This window comes from Microtus oregoni, unplaced genomic scaffold (genome assembly GCF_018167655.1).
Source record: "Microtus oregoni isolate MIOR12 unplaced genomic scaffold, Mior012 000036F_ref0000092, whole genome shotgun sequence".
NCBI lineage: Eukaryota > Metazoa > Chordata > Mammalia > Rodentia > Cricetidae > Microtus > Microtus oregoni.
Window position 1 is genome coordinate 15,311,163 of NW_024543095.1, and position 24,396 is coordinate 15,335,558.

General features: G+C 43.9%; 1 protein-coding gene across 1 annotated transcript in view; it reads left to right on the plus strand.

Moving 5' to 3' along the window:
• The window catches only part of Plekhh2 (pleckstrin homology, MyTH4 and FERM domain containing H2), a 108,548-nt gene extending 89,342 nt beyond the window's left edge, over positions 1-19,206 (plus strand). The window contains exons 25-30 of the mRNA XM_041631350.1: positions 2,767-2,908; positions 8,998-9,143; positions 9,997-10,126; positions 13,043-13,129; positions 14,737-14,871; positions 16,551-19,206. Coding sequence (XP_041487284.1) covers positions 2,767-2,908; positions 8,998-9,143; positions 9,997-10,126; positions 13,043-13,129; positions 14,737-14,871; positions 16,551-16,736 — 826 coding nt within the window. The 3' untranslated portion in view covers positions 16,737-19,206. The remainder of the gene's footprint in view (positions 1-2,766; positions 2,909-8,997; positions 9,144-9,996; positions 10,127-13,042; positions 13,130-14,736; positions 14,872-16,550) is intronic.
• The last annotated feature ends 5,190 nt before the right edge of the window (positions 19,207-24,396 follow it).

A 24,396-nucleotide genomic window follows, 5' to 3' on the forward strand; every position in this document is an offset into this window, starting at 1 on the left:
TGGGCTTCCTGCTTTGACTTGGAGACTCTTTTCTTGTTCATCTTTGCCATGCTTTTCTTGTTCTCCGGAGCTTTGTCTAGCTCCTCGGAGTCCGAGCCTGCCCTTCCACATGCTGGATTCCAGGACTGTGCATGTGTGGTATTGTATTCCCTGCTTTGTTTAAGCATTTCACCCTTCTTTCCCAGGCTGAACCTTGTAGGCATGCTGGAAACCACGCTGGTCCCCTCTCTCTGTAGATATCTCATTCCCACAGTATGAAGTCCCAGTGATAACACTTTCCCTTCTCCTGGTGGGTCTCCGAAATGAGCCATGTGGTTCCTTACTTCAAGTAAGGAAATGGGCCCTTCCTTTGTAAAAACCTTCATCTTCAGCCTCTCTCTCTTCCTGTCAGACCTCTTTCCTGATGACACTTTGCATGTATTGTCTGTCTATTGTCCAGCTACGTCTTCCGGTCTGCTTAATGATCCTGCATTTTTGTCTCTGTATAATCATAGATTGACATGAGACTGTGGTTGACTTCTGGAAACATCTCTGATTGTCAGCCAAGCTTGGCAGGAAGATAATCAGAACTGTGGGTAGGACAAGCTTCATGGAGAACACCCACCATGTTTCTCCAGATCACAGCCCTCTGGCCTCTCCCTCCCTCATGTTCAGAGAGAGAAAGAGATGCTATAACTAAGGGATATGTCCACACACACCCCCCCCTCTCTCTCACACACACACACACACACGCGCGCACACACACGCACACACACCACTGTGTTTTTGTGGCAACATTCAGGATTGTTACTTACCTACCCCATTGTCTTAGCACTTTGCACATCCATAACACTGTGCCCCACAGCACCGTGAGCACCAGCTGGGCAAACAAAAACCATGTCATTAGCCCGGCATGGCAGAGCATACTTGTCCTAGGTATTCGGGAGAGTGAGGTGTGGCTGTCACTTGAGGCCACCCAAAGACCAGCTTCGGCAACATAGAGACCCCCATCTCAAAAATAACAGGAAGCCCATGTCCTGTTTCCACGAGGAATAAGAGAGTATTTTTCTTTCTGATCTTCCTAAAGATGCTCATCTATATATGACCAAAAAAAAAAAATCAAAACAGACTTGAATGTACCAATATTTTCTTTTTTTATGTCTAGTGAAAAGCCACCTCTGACATTTGATGCTAATTGGAGTTGATTTTTTAATTGAAACCCTAGTTTCCTATTTAGCATGCCCAAGATGTTGAAAAAGATTGTGTGTTAAAAATTGAGCTGGGAACTCACCAAGACCAGCTGGCCTGGGTCTGGAAAAGCCTGGGATAAAACCGGACTCTCTGAACATAACGGACAATGAGGACTACTGAGAACTCAAGAACAATGGCACTGGGTTTCTGATCCTACTGCACGTACTGGCTTTGTGGGAGCCTAGGCAGTTTGGATGCTCAACTTACTAGACCTGGATGGAGGTGGGGGGTTCCTTGGACTTCCCACAGGACAGGGAACCCTGATTGCTTTTCGGGCTGAGGGGGGGGGAACTTAATTAGGGGAGGGGGAGGGAAATGGGAGGCGGTGGCTGGGAAGAGACAGAAATATTTAATAAATAAATAAATAAAAAATAAAAAAAAATTGAGTTTATTCAGTTCATTGAATGAAGAGTTGTTGTAGCCTGTATTCCTTACAGGGGGTAAATTTTTTTTTTTAGTTATAAACTGATTGGCCCATTAGCTCAGGCTTCTTATTAACTAATTCTTATAACTTACATTAGCCCATAATTCTTGTCTGAGTTAGCCACGTGGCTTGGTACCTTTTTTGGTGAGGCAGTCACATCTTGTGTCCTCTGTGTCTGGGTCACCCAGGGAGTAAATTTAATGTCACTCAGAGTCTTAGACCCTCCTAGTTCTTTTAAGGACTGTCTTGGTCACTTTTAGTGACTGCCTTCACTGTTCCATTGCTGTGAAGAGACACATGACCAAAGCAACCCTTTTTTTTTTCTTTAAGCATTTAATTAGAGGCTTACTTATGGTTTAGAGACTTAATCCATTATCATTGTGGTGGGGAGCATGGCTACAGGCAGGTGTTGTATTGGAGAGGTAGTTGAGAGCGATATCTTTATCTAAAAGCAGCAAAGAGAGAGAGAGCACCTAGGCCTGGCATAGACTTTTGCAACCTCAGTGATACACTTCCTCCAACAAGGCCACACCCCCTAATCCTTCTAATCCTTTCAAATAGTGCCACTCTCCCGTGACTCAGCATTGGGATACATGAGCCTGTGGGGGCTAATTTTATTCAAACCACCACAGTGACTTAGTACTTCCGTTTGTTTTTAGAATTAATTTAAATAGTTAAGGGTTCTTCCCCTTCAAAGCAATTTGCCCTATGTTTTCCAGATGGCAGTGGTCTGTCTGTATCATGTAGCGGGCTGTTAAAAGCAGTCCTCTGATCCATCCTCACTGTCTTCCTTTGTGAGAGCATTGGGGAAGGGTGGTCTAGCTCACTGGCTGAGCGCTTGCCTAGCTTGTGCTGGGCCTGTCTCTATCGTGGAAGAAGTGGGGGACAGTGAGATGGCTTCATGGGTAAGGGGACTTGCCACAAAGCCAGATGACCTGAGTTTGATCCCCAGAACTAATATGACAGGAGATGACACCCACACATTGTCCTCTGATCCACACACGTACAGTGGCACGTATGCATCCACACCCTCACACGTGCACAATAAATGTAGGATTTTTAATTTAAAAAAAAATAAGAGTATCATGAGACATTTCTCTCTCTTTTTCCAGACTGTACTTCTCAATGCAAGCTCGTGGAGAGACTGACAGAGAGAAGCTGCTGTTGCTCTACCAGACAAATGATCAGATAATAAATGGCCTTTTCCCTCTGAACAAGGACCTGGCGTTAGAAATGGCAGCGCTTTTAGCTCAGGTAACTTCTGTGTTGTATGGAATAGCATAGGAAGATAGGAAGATGCGAGCTTCTTCAGTTAAATTCAGCAAGGCAGGAGCTTCAGCACATTTTTACACTCGCTTTATTATGATTAAGAAGACACTTGAAACTGCAGGCGTTATTATTACATTATTTTCTGACCCCCGACGATTGCTGTAGCCTCGGATGAGACACTACATTCTGTAAGGGGAAATGTGTTTCTTAGTTCTTTCAAGAGTGTTGCTTGAGGCATTTAAGGAAGGGATCTGAGAGTAGAGAGGTGGTCCTGAAGACGGTATGTGCAGCTGGCAACCTCTTAGGAACGCCTTTTGGGCAAAGCCAGAACACTTTCTCTTATTTACCTACCATTCCAATTGGAAGTAAGTTTGGATTTCTTTAACATATACACATAAATTACAGTGACTTAACCAAACAGAAGTATGTTTTATTCTTAGTGTGGTGAATATCTACCTGTATCTCAGCATTTGGGAAACTGAGGCAGGAAGTCCTTGTGTTGAAGGCCAGCCTGGGCTACATTAGCAAGAGTCTATCCCAAAAGGGAAAAAAAAGTTTAATTTCCACAAGGTGACTGTGGCATCCTGATACCTCTACAAAGCGAGCCATCAGGACTTGGTCCTTCTACCCATTCTGCTTCCCATGGGTGTCATCCTTATGGTCCTGGAGTTCTGTTAGAGTCCCAGCATGTTCCAGGAGTCAGGGTTGGGGGAAGGGAGGGACTGAGAAGGACATGCCCATCCTGACTTTGAGAAAAACTCATAACCTACATAGACCTTTTCATTTAAGCTCCTGGTTAGACCTTAACCACACCCTCTTCTACCTATGACTGAGACTGGGAAAGTAGGCCCAGCCAGGCACCAGTGTGCTTAGGTCATTTAAGGTCATCATACTGAAGGGAGAAGGCGATTTTAAGATGCAAAACTGAGTCTGCACAGGATAACTAAGGAGGCAGATAACAGCTTCCCTTGGAAGTGCCATGTGGACAGATCCTTGGGTCTATGGCTTCTCACCCTACACATCATCCCAGGGCATCTCATCTGTTCTTCATCCCATCCAGCACCCACACTGTGATTCCCAAGTCTCTTCACTCCAGTGCATGCCTGTTTAATGGGCTCCGTAAATCCAGCCCACTGAAAGCTGCACTGTCATCCTCCCCTTTCTCCACATTGTGCATCTTCATCATGACACCATCATCTTGGTCCTCCACCCGAGCTTCTGCTCCAGCTAGTCCTCCACCATGGGTTCTTCTCTAGCCATCCCCATGGCCTTTTCCATTCTCTCCCCCTTTCCCACTGGTTGCCTCGTCTTTTCACTTTGAGCTCATACTTGGTCCTCTGCTCGCCATGCTCTGTGTTGACTTTCATTCCTGATTCACGCCTGCCTCAATCCGCTGCTCCCCAGCCACCTTCTGACCATATGCCTGTCTCTGATGTGGTCTCCCCACAAAGTTATCCTTCACACAGCTGCCAGAGTTTTGTCTAGTTATCCATTGCTGCCTAGCAAATGATTTGAAGTTGAGTGTGCTGATGAATGCCTATAATTCATAATCCTAGCAGTTGAGAGGCAAAGGAAAACCTAACTTACATAGCAAGTTCCAGGACAACCTGTACCACCTACTGAGACCCTGTCACAAAAAAATGAACAAAACAGAAAAGCACACGGTATAAACAATTTAAAACTCCAAAAGTAATTTGAGCAGATATGCAGAAGGAATTTAATCTCTGTTTCCTGTGGCTTCAGTGAGCTTAGCCTGAGGAATAGCTGTGATGCCATGGGTGAGGGCTGAAATCATTGGGGGGCTCACTCACTTGTATGTCTGCCTGCAATGCTGGCTCTCAGTTGAAACTCCTACAGGTACCATTCACTGTATAGCTAATGTATTTCCTTCGTGGAACTATTTGAGCTTCCAACCGGGATGTTGGTTGAGTGGCAAAAGTCATACTCCAAAAGAGACATGGAGAAGAATTTGCCATTTTCCTTAGATCTGAGACTGGAAGATGGCACAGTGTCACTTGCCCATGGAGAGTTGTTTACACAGCATTAGTACCAGTGAGGTGTTGCCTGAGGTTTTTGTCCTACTCAGTCCTACAGCCGTTCAGTCCCAAAGAAACACACAGGGGCTTACATTAATTATAAACTGGTTGGCCTATTAGCTCAGGCTTCTTATTAACTCTTACATCCTACATTAACCTTGTCTGTGTCAGACACATGGCTTGGTACCTTTTATCAGAGAGGCATTCTCATCTTGTTTCCTCTGCATCTAGTTGACCACTGCAGACTGAGCCTTTCCTCTTCCCAGAATTCTCCTGTTCTTGTCGCCCCACCTATACTTCCTGCCTGGGTACTGACCAATCAGCATTTTATTAAAACAATACAAGTGACAGGGTACAAGACCATTGTCCCACAGCATTGAGGGAAACAGCAAAAAACCAAATGTCTTCCCTTTATTCATATTCAGGGTCATTCATGATCTGCCCCTGCCTCAGTAACTTCAGTATCCTTAACTCTGCTTTCCTGGAGCTTGGATCTCTGCAAAATCCCTCACTTGTGTAAGGTACCTGCTTCCTTTCTAGAATCTACTAATCTTAGTGATGTGTCCAGGTATCTGGAATGGCTCTGTCTCTGTTCAGTCACTTGCTGATTTCCTCTTGCCTTTTTAACGTCCCTCCTTTAAGTCCTTCCTGATAGCTCAGATGGCTGTCTGGGGAGTTCCTGTGATGTTCTATACCTGTGCCTTGCAGTCCTGACCTTGGTGGCTCATGAATACTTGTGGCTCTGCTTTGCATCGTTGACCGGGGCCTCCCCAAGGACCACCACTGTTCTTGTCCCTCCTGCTTAGCTCTTTCCCATAAGCAGTTTTCCCTAATGTTCTAGGAAGAATGGACACTTAGTCCCCGAGTTCACTTTTAGAGTATTTTAAGATCGTCTGACCGTGAAAGCATGGGTGCTGCCCTCAGTGTTCTTTTTCTACACATGGTAAAGATGGAAGGAAAGGAGGAGAGCCTTGCTTTCTAGAAAACCAGAGAGATTCCAGGCTGCTTGCTATTCTAGGGGTCACCTTTCCAGAGGCATAAATTCCCTATGGAAATCACTCTTGTCTTTACTAGTATTTATCTTCTTTAGCTTTTTATTTTGTCTTTTTAAAAAACAATTGTTTTTTTGGTTTGTTTTTTTTTTTTTTTTTTTTTTTTACTTTACATACCAATCCCAGTTCCCTCTCCCTCCCCTCCGCCTGCTCCTCCCACCTTCCCCTACCCCACTGCCCACCAACTCCTCAGAGAGGGTGAGGCCTCCCATTGGGAATCAACAAAGTCTGTCACTTGAGGCAGGACCAAGGTCCTCCCCCCTGTATCTAGGCTGAGCAAGGTATCCCCCCATAGGGAATGGGCTCCAAAAGCCAGTTCATGCACTAGGGATGAATACTGGGTCCACATACAGTGTCCCCACAAACTGACCAAGCCACACAATTGTCGCCCACATTCAGAGGGCCTAGTTTAGTCCTGTGCTGGTTCCTCAGCTGTCTGGATGGAGTCAGTGAGCTCCCACTAGCTTGAGTCAGCTGTTTCTGTGGGTTTCCCCATCGTGGTCTTGATTCCTTTGCTCATAATACCACTTCTTCCTTTCTGTAACTGGACTCCAGGAGCTGCGCCCAGTGCTTAGCTGTGGATGTCTGCATATGCTACCATCCAGTTACTGGATGAAGGTTCTATGATGACAGTTAAGGTGGTCATCAATCTGCTTACAGGGGAAGCGCAGTTAAGTCACCCTCTCCACTACTGCTTATATTTTTATCTTGATAGAGGAAACCATTATGGGGTTAGCTAGAAACTTGACACTAGGGAAATTCCCAGGAATCCATAAGGATGACCCCAACTAAGAATTTAATTTTGTCTTTAGAAAGAAAAAGAAAACCTTCTCCAAGAAAAATTAAATTTGTATTAAATTTTATTAAAATAAAATTAAGAAAAATAAAATTTTTGAGATTTTTATGTGTATGGGGTTTTTCCTGAATGTTCTATCTGTGTATAGTGCCGTACGCATATCGTGTCCTAGGAGGCAAGGAAAGGATGTCAGATAGGCCTGATGTTACAGATGGTTGTGTGTTGACAGAGGTTTCTGTCCCACACAGTCCTGCAGTCATAGAAACACACAGAGGTCTACATTAATCATAAACTCATTAGCCTAATATTTCAGGCTTCTTATTAACTCTTATAACTTATATTAGCCCATAATCTTATTTGTGTTAGCCACGTGACTTGGTACCTTTTTGGGCGAGGCAGTCACATCTTGCTTCTGACGACTACAAACTGAAACTTCCCTCTTCCCAGAATTCTTGTTGCCCTGCCTCTACTTCCTGCCTGGCTACAGAATTGACTGAGTCTACAAGGGAAACAGAGCCAGGCCGTGATGGCTCACACCTTTAACCCAGCACTAGAGAGGTGGAGACAGAAAGAGATCTGACTGAGCCGGGCGGTGGTGGCGCACGCCTTTAGTCCCAGCACTCGGGAGGCAGAGGCAGGCGGATCTCTGTGAGTTCGAGGCCAGCCTGGTCTACAAGAGCTAGTTCCAGGACAGGAACCAAAAGCTACGGAGAAACCCTGTCTCGAAAAATCCAAAAAAAAAAAAAAAAAGAAAGAAAGAGATCTGACTGGGCAGAGAGAAGAATATAAGGGGGGGGGGGGGGTAGGAGCTCAGCATTCTGTCCGAGGACTTGTAAAGACAGGATACCCCACTCGGTCTGAGAATTTCATAGTTGTAAGAACTAGTGACTGGGGGCTGGAGAGATGGCTCAGCAGTTAAGAGCACTGACTGCTCTTCCTGAGGACCCAGGTTCAATTCCCAGCACCCACATGGCAGCTCACAACTGTCTGAGAATCCAGTTCCAGGGGATTTGATACCTTCACACCAATGCACATAAAATAAAAAGTTAAATAAACCATAAAAATATTGAAAAGAAAAAAAAAGAACTAGTGACTGGCCGCTCTGCTTCTCTGATCTTTCAGCTTTCACCTCCGTATCTGACTCCAGGTTTTTAATATTAAGATCAATTAGAATTCGCGCTGCAGTGGAGAGCAGGGAATGAAAGGCTGTATTCCAGAGAGTAATCAGCTCATAAACAGGAAGAGTTGGTGAGAACACAAACATTCACAGAGAAATTCTAGGGGAACGTAATGAGACTGGGGGGGTCCTCGCTACCACTACCCTTAAAGAGCCCAGATTTAAATTGCCAGATTGCTTGGTCGTCTCCTCACCTTTCACCGTCGACTGTCATTTCACCTTATTTACCAGTGGTTGGAATGGACGGTGGTGGCGCACGCCTTTAATCCCAGCACTCGGGAGGCAGAGGCAGGCGGATCTCTGTGAGTTCGAGACCAGCCTGGTCTACAGAGCTAGTTCCAGGACAGGCTCCAAAACCACAGAGAAACCCTGTCTCGAAAAACCAAAAAAAGAAAGAAAGAAAGACTATCCTGTGTTAACTCGGTAAGAAGGCTGTTCCCTTTCAGCAAATATTTACTAAGAGGGTGTTTTAGTTTCTTCTCTGTTGCTGTGATCGGACACTCCGAAGTATTTCAGAGCCCCTTAAGGGGAGGTGGTTTCCCTCGGCTCACAGTTCACGTTACTGGCCAGATCCCCTGCGGGCGGAAGAATGCACGCATGCGTCCCTTGCTCTCTGGAACTGCTCGCGGATTTCGCGCGACCACAGTGGCTTTCTCACTGCCCTGGACTGTGAAGTGGAACCAGCTGTGTGCTAAAGTGAACCTTTCTCTCTTAACTTGCCATCCTCAGAATCTTCAAGCACGGTACCACAAAAAAGAAACGTAGGACAGGAGTTCCGAGTAGAAATGGCACCGAAATGTTTGTCACAAAATTTCTCCTAAGTTAGGTTTCAAGTGAAATTTCTGTTTAAAAAACAATAGCTCAGACGTATGATCCTAATTTTCCAGCCACGCAATCGTGACAGGCCGACTTGTGTTAGCTGCGCACAGAGAATGCGAAAGAGCGGTAGAGATTGTCTTTCTGGAGGCTGCTCTCACTGTCCGTGTCTTCTCTTTTGGGGGCTCTCCCACCAGGTGGAGATTGGGGATTTTGAGAGACCTTTCTCAACTCCAGCCGGGCATGTGACTAACCAGTGCAAAGCAAACCAAAACCTCAAACAAGTCATAGAAAAATTTTACCCTAAAAGGTACAGGGATGGCTGCTCTGAAGAACAGTTGCGGTAAGACGCTATTTTCAGCTCTTTAGTACAATTTTATGTTTGAATCTTTTAGAATGCTTAATTCCAATGTCCCCTCAAGAGTTTTGTTGTTTTGCTTTGCTTTTTACATATTTTAAGATGTCTTTTAAAACTTTAGAATCTGTTTGTCACCTACAGCATGATGCTTGAAGTATAGAGTCATTGCGTGATGACATAAGCTGATGTGATTTTTTTTTTGGAGGCAGTCTTGTGTAGCCCAGGCTAGCCTCAAACTTGGTATGTAGCTGAAGATAACCTTAACCTCCCGATTCTCCTGCCTTTCCCTCAAAAATGATGAAATTACAGACATGTACAACCACGTCCAATTTTGAAACAACTTTTTAAATAAAAATGGCCGTAAATTAGGCCACCGTGTCATCTGATCTTAATCCTGGGTTAGTCATGATCATAAAGAAACTTTTGCCTATATAGTGAAAGTGGCCGCCCCTGGGCTCAGTCTGAGAAGAAATGAACTCAGCATTCCTCCAAATTGTACTGTTTGGACACCACTGAACTTTGAAAACTGAAAACACTCTCAGGAGAAATTGCCTGTCAAACTGACTTACACTTAGGTTTGCTGTTAGCTGTGTAGATACTAAAGATCTACTTGGTAGTTGTGTTGTGTGCTTGAATATCATGGGAGAATTTGGTGAAAATTCCCCAAAGAGGTGAGGGGGGGATCAAAGGTTTTGGGAATGGGCTGAAGGGGACTTTGTCTAGGAGGATGACAGCATACTTACGGCTCTGCCTTTGTGTCTTGTTTTTGTCTGTTTTTTTTTTGTTGTTGTTGTTTGTTTATTTGGGTTTTTTTTCTTTCTTTATTTCTTTCTTTTAGGCAGCTCTACCAGCGACTCTCGACCAGATGGATGGCCCTCCGGGGACACAGTGCGGCTGACTGTGTGCGCATCTATTTGACAGTAGCCAGGAAGTGGCCGTTCTTTGGTGCCAAGTTGTTTTTTGCAAAAGTAAGAAAGAATGGGAAGAAGGACACAAATAAAAACTTCCGTGAACCTGGCTGACCAGATTTACCCCTGATAGGGCATATTTTGGTTTTATTTAAAAATAAGGAAATTCCCCGCAACTTAAAGAAACCAATGAGGAATTCTGGGAGAAGGGGGAACGGGAGGGAAGGTCCCCCGGACACACAGTCATCGGAAGATGAAAGAGCTAGCTGAACTAACCCTCATTCACTCATTAACTCCACCACTCATTGGCTTAGTTATTAGTGAGCATTTACTGCACCCAGCTCCGGGGACACATGAAGTACAGTCTCCAGTGAGTTCTACCAGACTTTAGGGTGGGTCTCAGCTTAGCCCTGTGCTGCAACAGGCCTGTAAACAAGGCGCTGTGTGGTTAAGTACCCCTTGAAGAGATCAGAACAGACTGCAGAAACACTGGGCAGAGAGACCCCTGCCTGGGAGGTGGCTGACTCTGGCCCCTAAGGAAAAGCCTATGCTGTCTTTGGCTGGGGAGCATTTTGTTTTTGTATTCCCAGTACTGGGCATTAAATCAAGGACCTCTAGCATACTGAGAACAGGTTCTCACCTCCAGCCATTCCTCCAGCCCCACACCATGCCCTTTAATTCCTTTTCTTTTCCTTAAATGGTACCCCCTGGGACTCCCTTTGGCTCCAAAGATGCGTCCGTCCTGTCTTGTAGCCTGTTTTCCTCACTAATGCATTGCACACTCTTTGAGAGTGATCCTATCATACTCCGGTGCCCACCGTCAGGGTTTGGAAGCAGTTATCACTGAATAAATACTTGCTGAAGAACTAAGCCACTCTGGACAAATTGGTCAAACTGCCTGATCTCAGTTTTCTCACCTTTTAATAAACAACATGGACTAGAAAAGTCAAACCCCAGGCATCTCCTACCTCTGGCTTACTGACTGTTAGGTTAGCAATTGTTTTTACTATTGCAACTAGAAGCCATACACTGAGATAACAGAAAAATTATACACGTTAGTATCATACATCCATACAGTATACTTGCAGAGAGTTAAAGGGTTTTGTTATTCTTGCTTGTATAAAGAGTAAGCCTGGCACGGTGGAACCCTCCTATAGTCCCAGCTACTGAAGAGACCGAGGCAGTCTTGGGCCTACTAATTAGAGACCAACCTAGCCCCTGTCTAAAAAGAGATGAATAATTGGTCATTACACTTGAAATGTGAACCTTTTTACAATGAATTTAATTCCAACGTCAGTGCCCTTGGTATGTTTTTCTGTGTCATTATTTGCTAATGACACTCTGTTTTGATGTCCCAGGACCGGCATTTGTCTGTCTGTAGAACAGGAAGCCACTTCCCTTGCCGTTGTTGTCATCATCATCACCATTATTATCATTGTTATTATTTTAGTATGGGAAAAATACACAACATGAAATTGCCGGCGTGCCAGTCTTAACTGGATGGTGCTCTGGCATCAAGTCGTTCACACTACATCACACCTGCCCATCCTCCAGAGCTTGTTTTATCTTCTAGCTGCCACTCTGGCTCCATGAGAAACACTTACCTTCCCATACCATCCCCCTTGGCATCCTCGAGGGCCACCCTCTGTTTCTGAGAGTGCGTGTAACTCTGGGGAACACGTGCGCCCCATCATTTGTTGTACTTAGGTAATGTCTTCAAGACGCACCTGGGCTGCGGCGTGTGTCAGATTTCCCTTTCTCTTCGAGGACTGACTGTTATTCCCTCACATACCTGCACTCAGGTACCACACCTGTTTATCCATTTCCATTTGTCGGATGTTCATCAAGAGGAACTCACCGTCCTCCAATACGATCCGCCATCAGCCTTGTGATGTATGGTCTGGGGATTAGACCCAGGCCTTAGCACTCCACGCCAAGCACATGCCCAGCCCTGGTACTTTCTGACGCTGGCATTTGAAACCACCCTCAGTAGAGACAGCGGTAACCCTATAGTTGAGATTTTCTGAACTTTCAAACTTGAGATTTATTATCTACAGTGTAAGATTCAGCCTCCCTCCTTATCTGGAGGCTTGGCAGCTTCTCTAAGACTTAAGAGAAGTATGTTTTTGTTAGAATTTTGGTTGTTAGAAATCAATGCCTGTGAAAGAGTTGTTTGGTTTTGGGGTTTTTGTTTTTTGTTTTGTTTGTTTGTTTTTGAGACAGGGTTTCTCTGAACTCATAGAGATCCACCTTTCTCTGCCTCCCGAGCGCTGGGATTAAAAGCTTGCGCCACCACTCATGGCAAGAGATTGTTTTTACTTAAAAAAATTTCATTGTTTTGGCCTTCAAAAAATTTTCTGAGAAATTCCAGTACTTCTTGTACCTATCAATCATATAATCTTCTTCTTTTCTTTTTTTTTCCTTTTTGTCTGTCAGGGAAGTATGCGCAGGTCACCACAAGTCCCTCAGTCGCCTTAGAAAGCTCAGCAGTGTGTTTTGTTTCCTGAGGAGTGTGGTCATCACAGAAACCCTAAAACCTTTGACAACTATTACATTTGTGAAACAAAAACAAGATGTAAAAAATTGCATTCCTAGTCGGGCACACGCCTTTAATCCCAGCACTCAAGAGACAGAGGCAAGCGGATCTCTGCTTTGTCTGCAGAGCGAGTTCCAGGACAGGCTCCAAAGCTTCAGAAAAAGAAAAAAAATTAGCATTCCTGTGTGAAAAATAAGAAAACTGAGACTTGGTGGTATAATAAGTGTCCAAATGCACACCTTACCAAATAAAGATTAGAGCCTGCAAGTCAGGTGGTCTCGGACAAATCCATACCACACTGCCTCATCTATTAAAAGGATTTTTTAGCACATTTTTTGTTGGATTTGTTTAATGGCAGATCTTATATGCGTTTAGACTGAAAAATATGGCTGTAATTTTGATTAGCACCTATAATTCAGCGTATTTTCACTTCTCCACAGCCTATAGCTCCGTCGTCATCTGGCAATACTTTTGTGTGGCTGGCTATCCACGAAAATGGATTGAGCATCTTAGAGTACACCTCCATGGTAAGGTTAAACCCTGGTATCCGTAATTAAATCTTCTATTTCCGTTGCTCAGGGGATGGTAAGCGGGAGGTTCTGAGATTCTGAATTGCTGTTTCTGATTTTCCCTTGAGCTTAGAAGACAATTCTGACACTGTAGCGGTCACTTTACAGGTACAATCATGTTACAATCCAGTGTTTTCAAACAGGTGAGACAGGTCGTGTGTGTGTGTGTGTGTGTGTGTGTGTGTGTGTGTGTGTGTGTAAACTCAAGTAGAGGTCAGAGCACAACTTGCTGGAGTCAGCTCTTTTCTTCCACTATGTGGGGTCCCAAGGATCAAACCCAGGTGGTTGGCCTTGACAGCATGCACCCTTCCTGCTACATCACCAGCCCTCCACAGGTTTTTTTTCTATATAAAATAAGAATGTTTAAGATATTAAAAAGTAGAAACTTTGCCTAAGTTAAATTTCAGTCTCACTGAAGTTTCTATAGCATAATTTGTATAGTTTTCCATAATGTCACCAGTTTAGCTTACAATCAGGTTACATATCGACTAAAACATAGAGCATATAATTAAAATGAACAGTGTGGCACATGTTAGTCCCAGCACTGAAGACACTGAGACAGGAAGGTTGCGAGTTCAAGGCTAGTCTAGGCTACGTAGCAAGATCTTGTCTCAAAATTTCAAAATATGTATTTAAAAAAAATCAAAGTATTCCTTTTCTGTTCATTTATCTATGTGAAGTTATCTTTTTCTACCATAGTTATAGGCTATTTGGTAATTTCCGTTATTGTACTGGGACCTCACAAACGCCTGGCCACTGAGCTATGCACCCAACCATAAATGTCTCAGTTTGGTGGGTTATAACTGCTGCTTTAAATATATGGTGGGAGACCCTTACCTGTGGCGAGAGAGAGAGAGAGAGAGAGAGAGAGAGAGAGAGAGAGAACAGAAGTTTTCTTGTTTTTTTTTTTATTTTATTTTTTCATTTCCCCTTTTCCTTTCCTCCCTCCAACCTCTCCCATGCACACACACAGTCTTTCAAATTCATGGCCTCTGGCTTTTTTTCTTCCACTAATGTTGTTGGTGTGTGTGTGCGTGTGTGTGTGTGTGCACACACACACACACCACGTAAGATAATAACACAATCGCTTAGCTATTCAGCAGCCAGTTGTCTCTGCAGTCACTTCACGTGGCCACCTTTGTCACAGGAAGGTGATGCTGAACGGAGTATATGGTGCTGTTTCTGTTTGTGCCCACGTCTCCCTGGCAGGGGAGCCATCTGGATCTGCCAATACAGCGTTCGATCATTTGGACCTTAAAAATAATCAGATCTAGGCGGACATATAAAAACATAGTACTAGAGATTTTTTCATGGGTGCTGTGAATATAGGTGTTCATCGTTTCTAATTTGAGCTTTTCAGGGTCAGATGTATACTTGATTGTGTAGGCCGACGATTCTTAAATAAACTAGTATAATAAATAAAATAGTATGACTGTTACTTACATTAATCATAATAGATTTGACCTTAGAGCGTTGTTTTTGCATTTGCCATAATTAATATCAGCGTTTTCTCGTCTTCTTTGAGAGTGAACACCTGTAACAGTTCCTTTCTCTTTTCGTTGAAGAGATTAATGGTCAGCTATGTGTACAGGAGCCTGATGACCTTTGGAGGGTATCAGGACGATTTTATGGTCGTCATTAATACTCATTCAAAAGACAGACCAACGGAGAAGTTACTCTTTGCCATGGCAAAACCCAAGGTGAGTGGAACGCTTTCTGCCAGCCTTTAACTGGCTGGTCTTTCCTGGGAAGACACTTCTCACACAAAAGGTGTTGCGGATGGAAAGGGGACTTGCTTAAGCAACCCTCAGCATAACTCATGGCTTACTTGATCTGAGTTCTAATTTGTTTTGCTAACATGGCTTGATACAACCTGCTTCTTTTAGCAAGAACTAAGTGATAAACCAGGCATAGTGGTGCACACCTTTAATCCCAGCACTTGAGAGGCAGAAGCAGGTGGATCTCTGTGAGTTGGAAGCTAGCCTGGTCTGCATAGTATGTTCTAGGACAGTCAGGGCTACCAAGAGATCCTCTCTCAAAAACAAAAACAAACAGAACTAACTGAAATTTTCCAATACGGGCCAATTGCTGGTGAAGAAGTTTCAAAAGTAGTGGTCATCTGCCTGCATTCAGGAGTATGGTCGGGAGGGGAAAATTCAGGGCAGCCTGGGCTACTTAATATCCCCATCTCAAGAAAGTGTGTGTGAAGAGCTATGAAACTGTTGTGGGTTACTTTGCATGGTCTTACCTACTTGGGGCTATTTGTTTTATGGACTTGTTAAAGAGCAGAGTTTGATTGTTAAGATGTACTTGCCCCTTTGTGAAAGTTAACAAACCAAAGCATCTCTAAGTAAGGCAACTTTTGAAAAGATTACATCCTAACACATAAATCCAGTTCGAGGCTGTAGCCGGTGGCAGAGTCCCTGTTTATCATGAGTGAGGCCCTGGGGGTTCAAGCCCCAGCACTGAAAAAAAAAATCTAATTTTAGTAAAAAGGATGAGAAATTGTTTTTCCTAAAACTTTCTACTTAAAAGGGTGTTTTATTACATGTATTTATGATGTTGGCTTTTGTCTCTGTGTGCATGCCACAGGACAACTTGGGGAGTAGCTCTCTCCTTCCACCCCAACGTGGGCCCTAGGGATCTAACTCCAGACCCCAGGCTCAGCGGGACGTACCCTAACCCTCCCAGCCATTTGTCAAGCCCCGTTTGTTTGGTTTGTCATAGGTATCTTTTCTGACAAGTTCTGTGCTTTAAGTGAGAGCAGGTAGCCACGGAGTACAAAAGATCACAGTAGCTTCAGTGTTTCGGTTTTAATAGATTGACATGATACTCTAACGTTCTTTTTTTTTAACTTATTTATTTATTATGTATACAACATTCTGCCTCGATGTATGCCCGCACGTCAGAGGAGGGTGCCAGATCTCAGTATAGATGGTTGTGAGCCACCATGTGGTTGCTGGGAATTGAACTCAGGACCTCTGGAAGAGCAGCCAGTGCTCTTAACCTCTGAGCCATCTGTCCAGCCCTACTCTAACGTTCTTAATGCTGACCGTCACATTTCTAGCTTGGCTGGGCTTGGAGATCCATTCTTGCTGCTAACTTGATGGTGCCAGGCATGTAAAAACCTCATTTGATCTAGACCAGTGCTTCTCTTCCTGATGCTGCTTCATAACTGTAATCCTGCTACAGTTACGGAATTGTAGTATCTGATATGCAGGCTATGTGACCTCCAAAAGGAGTCGCGACCCACAAGTTGCGAACAGCTGCTCTAACGAGCCGGGCATGGTGGTAGGCTGAGCAAATGGAGCTAAAATTACCCGTGGACGGTGGAGAGACTGTCTCAGGAGCCTGACAGGACAGTTTTTTCTCATTTTAGATTCTTGAAATCACCCTTCTGATCGCCAGTTACATCAACAACTTCTTCCAGCAAAAGGCAGCATTCCACCACCTCTCGGCCCCGGCGCTGCTCTCAGCCAGGACCCAGGGACCGCAAGCGAAGGCCAATGGAAGCCAGCCCCTCCTGTCGAACAGCAGGCCCACCAAAGGCCCCACCTTACTCTGAAAACTGCTGAGCCTGAACCTCTTCACTCATCCTCCACGAGTGGCTGCATCCCCCCACAGACAAGTGTTTTACACACTGCCGCCACGGCGCGCACACCACCCCTCCAGGCTCGAGCAGTGATGGGTCACTCTCTTATCTGACGTAAATGTTCAGATAACAATAAAACAGAATCGTAAAATGTGCCAACACACTCATGGTGTCTTAGACACAGTAGGTTAGAATTTGTCTCCATCCCACCCCATCTCCCTTCTTGGCCATCAGACATGGTGCAATAAGGCTTCCCATTTTTGCTTTGAAATATCCTGGCAGTCTTTTGAGAGGGAGATTCCAGACTCTCTTTTGGTAAACCAGTTGACTATCTGGAAAAACTCACTGCCAAAAAAATGTAAGTACTATAATTAAATGTGCCTTTAGCTAGATGAAGTGGTACTTGGAAGAGAATGAGGGTCAGTTTGAGAATCAGCTGTGGGAACATTATGCAGGGGGGAAATTCTTAGAGTAAGTGCAATAAATCTCCTGAGTCTGTGAGTCAGGGCATGAGAAGGCAGGCGATCGCTAACCAGAGCCTCCTCTGTGGTATTAGAACGGGTGGACCCTGCGGCCTCTGCACATCACTGGAGTGTGGGAATCAAAATGAGGTGCTGAGTCCTGGCATCCCTGCCCTCTAGGATTGTGTGAGATTGCAGGAAAGCTGTTCCGCAACCTCACTGTGTTTCATGCTAGGTCTACCTGACCTTGCTTTGTTATGAATTTATATCTTTGGAAACAAAGGAGATCCTTAAAGCTCGGTCTGTCACACAGTCTTTCCTGGTTAGAGTTTAAAAGTAATTCTAGAGTAAATTTTAATAGAAAATACTTATGCCAAAGGAAGTAAATTTTCAGTAGAAGTTGTCTTGAGATGCCCGTGTTTGATAGTTATCCCACTGCTGTGGCAAAATGCTTAACAGAAACGACCCAAGGGAGACAGGATTATTTTTGCTGTTTCAGAGGGTTCTGTCCCTGGCTGCTCGGCCTCATGCAGTTGAGAAGAACCCCATGGTGGCGGGGCTTGTGACGTACGAGGTTTCTCCACCTCATGATGGATGGGAAGCAGAGAGCAAGAAGGGACCAGGGACAGGTACACCTTCAAAAGCGTGTCCCCAGTGACTCACTTCCTCTAATTAAGCTCCAACTCTCAAAAATTTCTACCACCTTTCAAACTGGTATCGTTGTCTGGGAGCAAGTGTTCAACACACTAGGAACATGTATCTCACAGTTAAATCAAAACAGCAACATAGGTGGCCAATACAGTTCAGGCTATGTTAAAGAAATGGAATTATTATCCATGATAAAAAATGAAACTGTGATAAGATATGAAAATTCTATTATAAAAATATCTTAACTGTAATAGTGATAAGCACGAGTCTACCTAATTTTATTTATGTGTAGAATATTTGTATTTATTTTTAGACATATATATCACTGTGCGTGCCATTATTTTTTTAAACCAATTTGAGGAAATGCTAGCTGCCCAATTAATTTGTTGGCAGAGCCCTTGAATTTTCCTCTCTGCTGCTTTCTTCCTGTGGCAGTGTCCCATTCCCACACTGAACCTTTAAAATATGTTTTTCCCTTGGGAGCAAAGTTAGGACACACGCTGCTCGCGTCCTATTGGATTATCTTGGTAAAGACAAAGATAAATTTAAAACCCCATTGAAATGGGGTTGTAATGGGGTTTTAAATTTCCCCTTCCATCTTGTGAGCCACAATCAACCAATTCATTTTTTAGAATAAATGATTGACGGTTTTGGGGTGACTCTCTGAGTGATTTTGACCGGGTAAAGTAGTGTTTTTGAGTGTCCATAAAGCTGCTTAATAATCATTAGGAGGCAAGCTACAGAGACTGGGCAGAACTCTCTCTTCTTGGCAACATTTCCCTCACCATCTGGTGAGCAGTCCCATACGCCCAGCCTGAGACTGCAAAGCAGCCAATGCTTAGCCTAAGCCACGGTGCCTTAGACTTCACGCTTGTTTTTGACAGAGCAGAAATAAAATATTTTGATGGAAAGAAGTCAATTTTCTGTAACCAATGATGTGAAAATTTTATTTCCTGGGAAATTACTTATCTAGCCATTTTTTTTAAACGCAAGTATATTATTATGATTGGTTACCAGAGAATAATGTTTCATAGTTAATTGTAATATTTCTCACCTTTCCTTTTCTTCCCTTTCAGTCATAATAAATGATTTGCGAGACCCATGTTGAACATTATCTCTTGACTAATCTTCAAGAAATCCCTAATGTTTTCGCTGTCACAGCTGAGGTGCTGGGGAGGGAGGGGCAGTTATCGCCGCCTCCTGCATTCAGTCTGCCTTCAGCGTGGCTTTGTTCCATTCACGTGAAAGGAAGCTGTTTAGACAAATTGTAATTTTAATACGTGTGCATATGGATGCATACAGACTATGTGAAGAGGCAAAGAGAAATTTGTGTTTCCCCAATAAAACTATTTCATTTAAGCGAGTTCAAAGGATTATGTTCTTAAAAACTAATTTAAAATGTTCTGCAGAGAGAGAGTGTGTGTGTGTGCCCTAAAAGTCAGATGCTGCCATTCCTTACAAATGAATTTAACTCAGTTTACAAGGAACGATAACCACGGCTTACAAAGGGACTTTGTCCCAAAATATCTTTCTTAGTCAATTGTTTGCCAGTGTTTTCCAAAGAGAAAAATATGACCAGGTTCATATTTTAACTCTAGTTGCATTGCAGTATAATTCTGAAGAACTGACCATCACAGCTAGCTTTATTTCTCCAGGTTCTCCGTGGGCTGCCCCTGGGCTGCCACAGAATCTGTACTCCGCCCAGCCCTAAACTGATTTCTGAGGGGCTAAGGCTCAGGCTGTGAGGGATTGAGTTCCCTGAAGCTCAGGAAGGAACTGTGCAGACTCTTCTCTGCTACAGAAGCTCCGCCTCCCCTCAGTTTTCACTTCCCTAAAAGAAGTAAGGGTTTACAACCAGAAGATAAACCTTTTACCTCCTTTAAATTCCAAGTTAAGGCCAAAGGTCACGGGTGGTGCACTTCTATAAATGCTGCACTTTGGAGGCAGAGGCGGGTCAGTCACTGAGTTGGAGGCCAGCCTGGTCTACAGAGCAAGTTCCGGGACAGCCGGAGCTACAACAGAGAATCCCTGTCTCAAAAACAAACAAACAAACAAAAACCAAAATAAACAAGCAAAAAAAAAAAAACCCTCCAAATTAAGCTAAGTTCACACTTGGACATTTAGAAGTGACATTAGGTGTTTCCATGTTGTCAGGTGGTGTCAAGATGTTCCGGGTCATTTAACTTAGAAGGCGGGCTCTATGACAAAGGGGATAGGCCAGAGCAGGAATCTGGCATGAGATGAGATGGCACTTGCTCCAAACTGTGCCGTATTTGTCAAATGTTAGCTTCCCCTAAGTTGAACATAGTGACAGTGCCCCTTGGGAAAGGTGGCTGTCAGCAGCACTGATGCTGTGGCCCCCGTTCAGTAACTATTGACCTTACCCAGGGATCCCTGGTGGTCCTCCAGATGCTCGCTCAAATGCACATTCCTCTGAAGTTGCTTTTCTTCCTCTGTCCCGTCGGCACCTGGTCAACAGGATTTCCCCCTCATCCGCTACTGCTATCTAATACAGTTGGTAGAGCATAGACTTGGATCTTGGGAAAGCCAAGATGTTTCAGGTAAATTTCTAAAGTTCAACTTGAATTAATTCAGAAAGCGATGAGAAAATTCACTTACCTTATCTTCATTACAAAGATCCTAGAAAGCCTCAAATAACTAAATGAAGTCATAAGAAAAGAACATAGGCCTCAGGAAAACCCTGGAGACTTGCACCAGGACTGTCTGTTCATATCAGTGTATCTGCTTCACATTCTTAAACTACGTTTAGCAGAGCATATGGTAATTGTCTCCTAAAGGGAATGACCTGCTTTTTCCAATCATAATTTTAAAAAATCCCAAGAAATGTGTCTGCTTAACCCAATTCATATTTCAAGTTAATGCCAAGCCAACTCAGCATTGGATGAATGCCAAAAGAAATTATGAAAACGAATCTGCCTGGTAGAATAATGTGCGGCCAGCATGTCTTGTTCTGATGACTTTATAACTTTATATATGGGAATACATGCTTAAAACTGAGATTCTAACCACAGTACAGTGTTAAGTCTAAGAATTTGAGGAAAGACATCAAAATGTTGAATGTTTATTTCTTCTGGGATAAACATTTCCCAATCTTCTTTCCTGCTTTTCTTTTCTATTTTTTTTCTTTCTCTTTTTCTCAAGTGCTAGGGACTCACTGCAAGGCTTTTCATATGCTCGACAGAATTCTAGCCCTGAGCCCTATCTCCTGTTCTCTCTTTTTTTCTCCCATATGCTATTTTTTTTTCCTGCAAGAAATGTTTAAAAACACAGGGGGAAGATACAAAAACTCTGTCACTTTCCTGGCTGTTGTTAATAGTCTCCATATGGTCATCCAGGCTCCCAAACCTTCTACACAGCTGCACAAAATCACCTCACTGAAACACAGGACCCGTCAAATCATGGCCCTTGTAAAATCTTACGTGGTTCGTCATAACCTAGACAGGCAAACTCAGACAACAAGATCCTTCACAGCAGTCCAGCTTACCTGCCCAACGTGAGCGTCCGCCTCAGCTCTATAGGTGTTTTCTATGCTTCCAGACGGTTCATAACTCTCCAGTCAGTTTCCACATGTGCCTGTAGCCTTCTGAGCCACCATACCATGCAGTAGGCAGTATAGGGCTTGTTCCTCTGTCACCAGAAACTGTGAAATCCTTAAGCCTTCTTGAAGTGGTGCAGAAAGGGGCTCAAATGTTTTTGCTTTATCTTACTTTCTATTATTGTGATAAAACCATGACCAAAAAGCAACTTGGGGAGGAATGGGTTTGTTTGAATTATATGTCCAAATTACTGCCCACCATTGATGGAAGTCAAGCCAGGAGCTCAAGTAGGGAAGGAACCTGGAGGCAGAAAATGAAGCAGAGACCACAGAGGAACGCGGCATACTGGCTTGCTCCCCATGGCTTGCTCAGTTTGTTTTCTTATACCACCGAGTACCACCTGCCTGTGGATGACACTACCCATGGGGGGCTGGGTCCTCTCAAATCAATAATTAATCAAGAAAATACCCTCTACAGACTTGTCTGTGTGTTCATCTGATGAAGACAATCCTTCAACTAAGGTTCCCCCCTTAGAGATGAGTCTAGCGTCTATCAAGTTGCTAAAAAATCTAACCAGTACACTTCGTTATTGTGGTGGTTTAAAAAAAGAGATGTTGTCCATGGTCTTGGGCATTTATTTGGTGCCCAGTAGGCAAGTAGCACTGTTTGGGAAGGTTTAGGAAGTGCAGGCTTGGTGGAGGAAGAACAGCTCTGAGAGCAGACATGGAGAGTTTAAGAACTCCCACCACTCCTAGCTCATGCTTTCTGCTTGGCTTTCAGTGCAAGGTGTGAGCTCTTAGTTTTCTGTTTCTACTGCCCCTCCTGCTGCTGTTGCTTCTCCTGCCAGTGTGGACTCTACCCCTCTGGGACTGTAAGCCAAAATAAACTCGTTCTTCTGCAAGTTGCCTTGGTCATGGTGCATATTCTAAAAGAAAAGTAACATACAGAGATGACTTAAGGACAGGAAGGTCAAGTATGAATCCTCTGGACAAGTAAAGGAGGAAAAGAGAACTTAGTCGTCCATCAGGTCAACTGAATCCACCTTGAACTAATGTTGGTGATCAGGGCCTGGACAGATCTATAGTGTTATAGTATTTGTGTTTTAATAAATAAAGCTTGCCTGAAGATCAGAGGGCAAAGCAGCCGTACTAGTCAGTCATACAGGCCAGGGAGTGGTGGCACACACCTTCATCCCAGGACGTGGGAGACAGAGGCAGATGGATCTCTGTTAGTTCTAGGCCATCCTGGGCTACACAAGATTGAATCTGTCTAAAAGAGAAAGAGAGCTCACATAAAAGTGATCCCAGCACCCGGGAATCACACACCTTTAATCCCAGCACTCGGGAGGTGGAGACAGGAGTAATATGGCTGGATGGAGAGAGGTATTCCTCCAGGAGAAGAGACAGGATCTTACTGGAGTGTGGAGTCTGAGGATTCGTGCAGACAGGATCTTGCCCCTTCTCTCTGAAGATTTGGTAGAGGTTAAAGGTCTCCCTAGTGGTTGGCTACTTTGCTTTTCTGACCTTTAGGTTGAACCCCAATATCTGTCTCAGAGTTTTTATTATTTGTGCCATACAGATCACCCCAGATCTTCCGGTTCACAGACTCCCTCGTCCAACCACCGATCGATCCCGGGTACTCAAAACAGTTACAGTCTTGAAGTGCTAATGGTGCCATCCCTAGCAAACCCTAATACTCTGTAAACGATGTTAGCTGTCACTGTTGTTATCAATACCAACCTGGCTTCCTCAGCAAAACACAGGGATTCTAAGCACCTGAACCCAAGTCATCACAATAACGGCGGTTTCCAAGCCACAGGCTAGCTAGCACCAGAATATGGAGGCCAGTTCAGAGAGTGATGTATCAGCCTTCTTTGAAACCTTCCTTCCTTTACTGGACCACTTTCATTTTAGCCCCTTCTAATGGTGCAACCGCAGCCTTTGCTTTCCTAGCTCCACAATGCTCCACCCTTTGGGCAGAGTTTATTCTCAAGGACATTATCTGAAGCGGGTGCTCTTTTCTTTGACCAACGTTTGCTTCATTTCCAGGAATATGCTCCTTATGTCTCTTCGTTCAAATCTGTCAACAGGGCTGAGGAAGGGTGGAACTCAGGGTAAAGCGTGTGCCTGACTTGCGGAAGGCCTTGAGTTCAATCTTTACACAGTAGGAACTGACTCTAAATTCATCTTACTTCAAATCCCGCGTTCTTAAACATCACACCATAAAAACAGCCCAAAGGCAGAGTGTTGGAGAGAATTTCCTTCAAATATTCAGGGACCTTAGGCCTGGATCTATTCGACATTCTGAACAGGTCAAATACCAAACCTGCCATGAATGTTTCGACAAGTTCTTCAGGTGTGGCCACTTCTGGACCTCCACTACATAGTTTGATCACCTTGAATTATGGTCACAGTGATCTGTGTTCATCTCTTTTAAAGGCTGAGTTTTCTTACTTTGTACAGCACAGGGCTTTGTGTATGGAAATGGTCTATATAATTTTGTGGGGATTCCTATAAAGAGCGGTGTCTATAAAAAGCCCACAAAGTTCAAACAAATATAATCCACCTTCATAAAGTGTATTAAGTATGCAGGAGAGGCACACACTTCATTGACTTATTAATAAATAATGTACTGCTTCCTAAAACATCATGCAGCCAAACGTTCAGAAAATGGGAAAAGTTGCACGCCTTGTTTTGATTTTAATTGCTGAGTTTGTCTTCGTCTAGTAAATTATTCGGTAACAGTTCAACACTGTTTCAGCTTCTACTCCCAAATCATGGCGATAGAGAGGGGACAAAAGTTAAGACAAGAGAGCAAAGGCCCCTGGCATATAGCTGGCACTCAGTAGAAATAAAAACAAAACGAAAGAAAAAAAAACTTTCAAGTTTTTATTCCAGATGCACGAGGACCCTCACCATACCGTACTCCTTCTGACATCCTGTTAACTTGAGACGCAAACAGAACTAC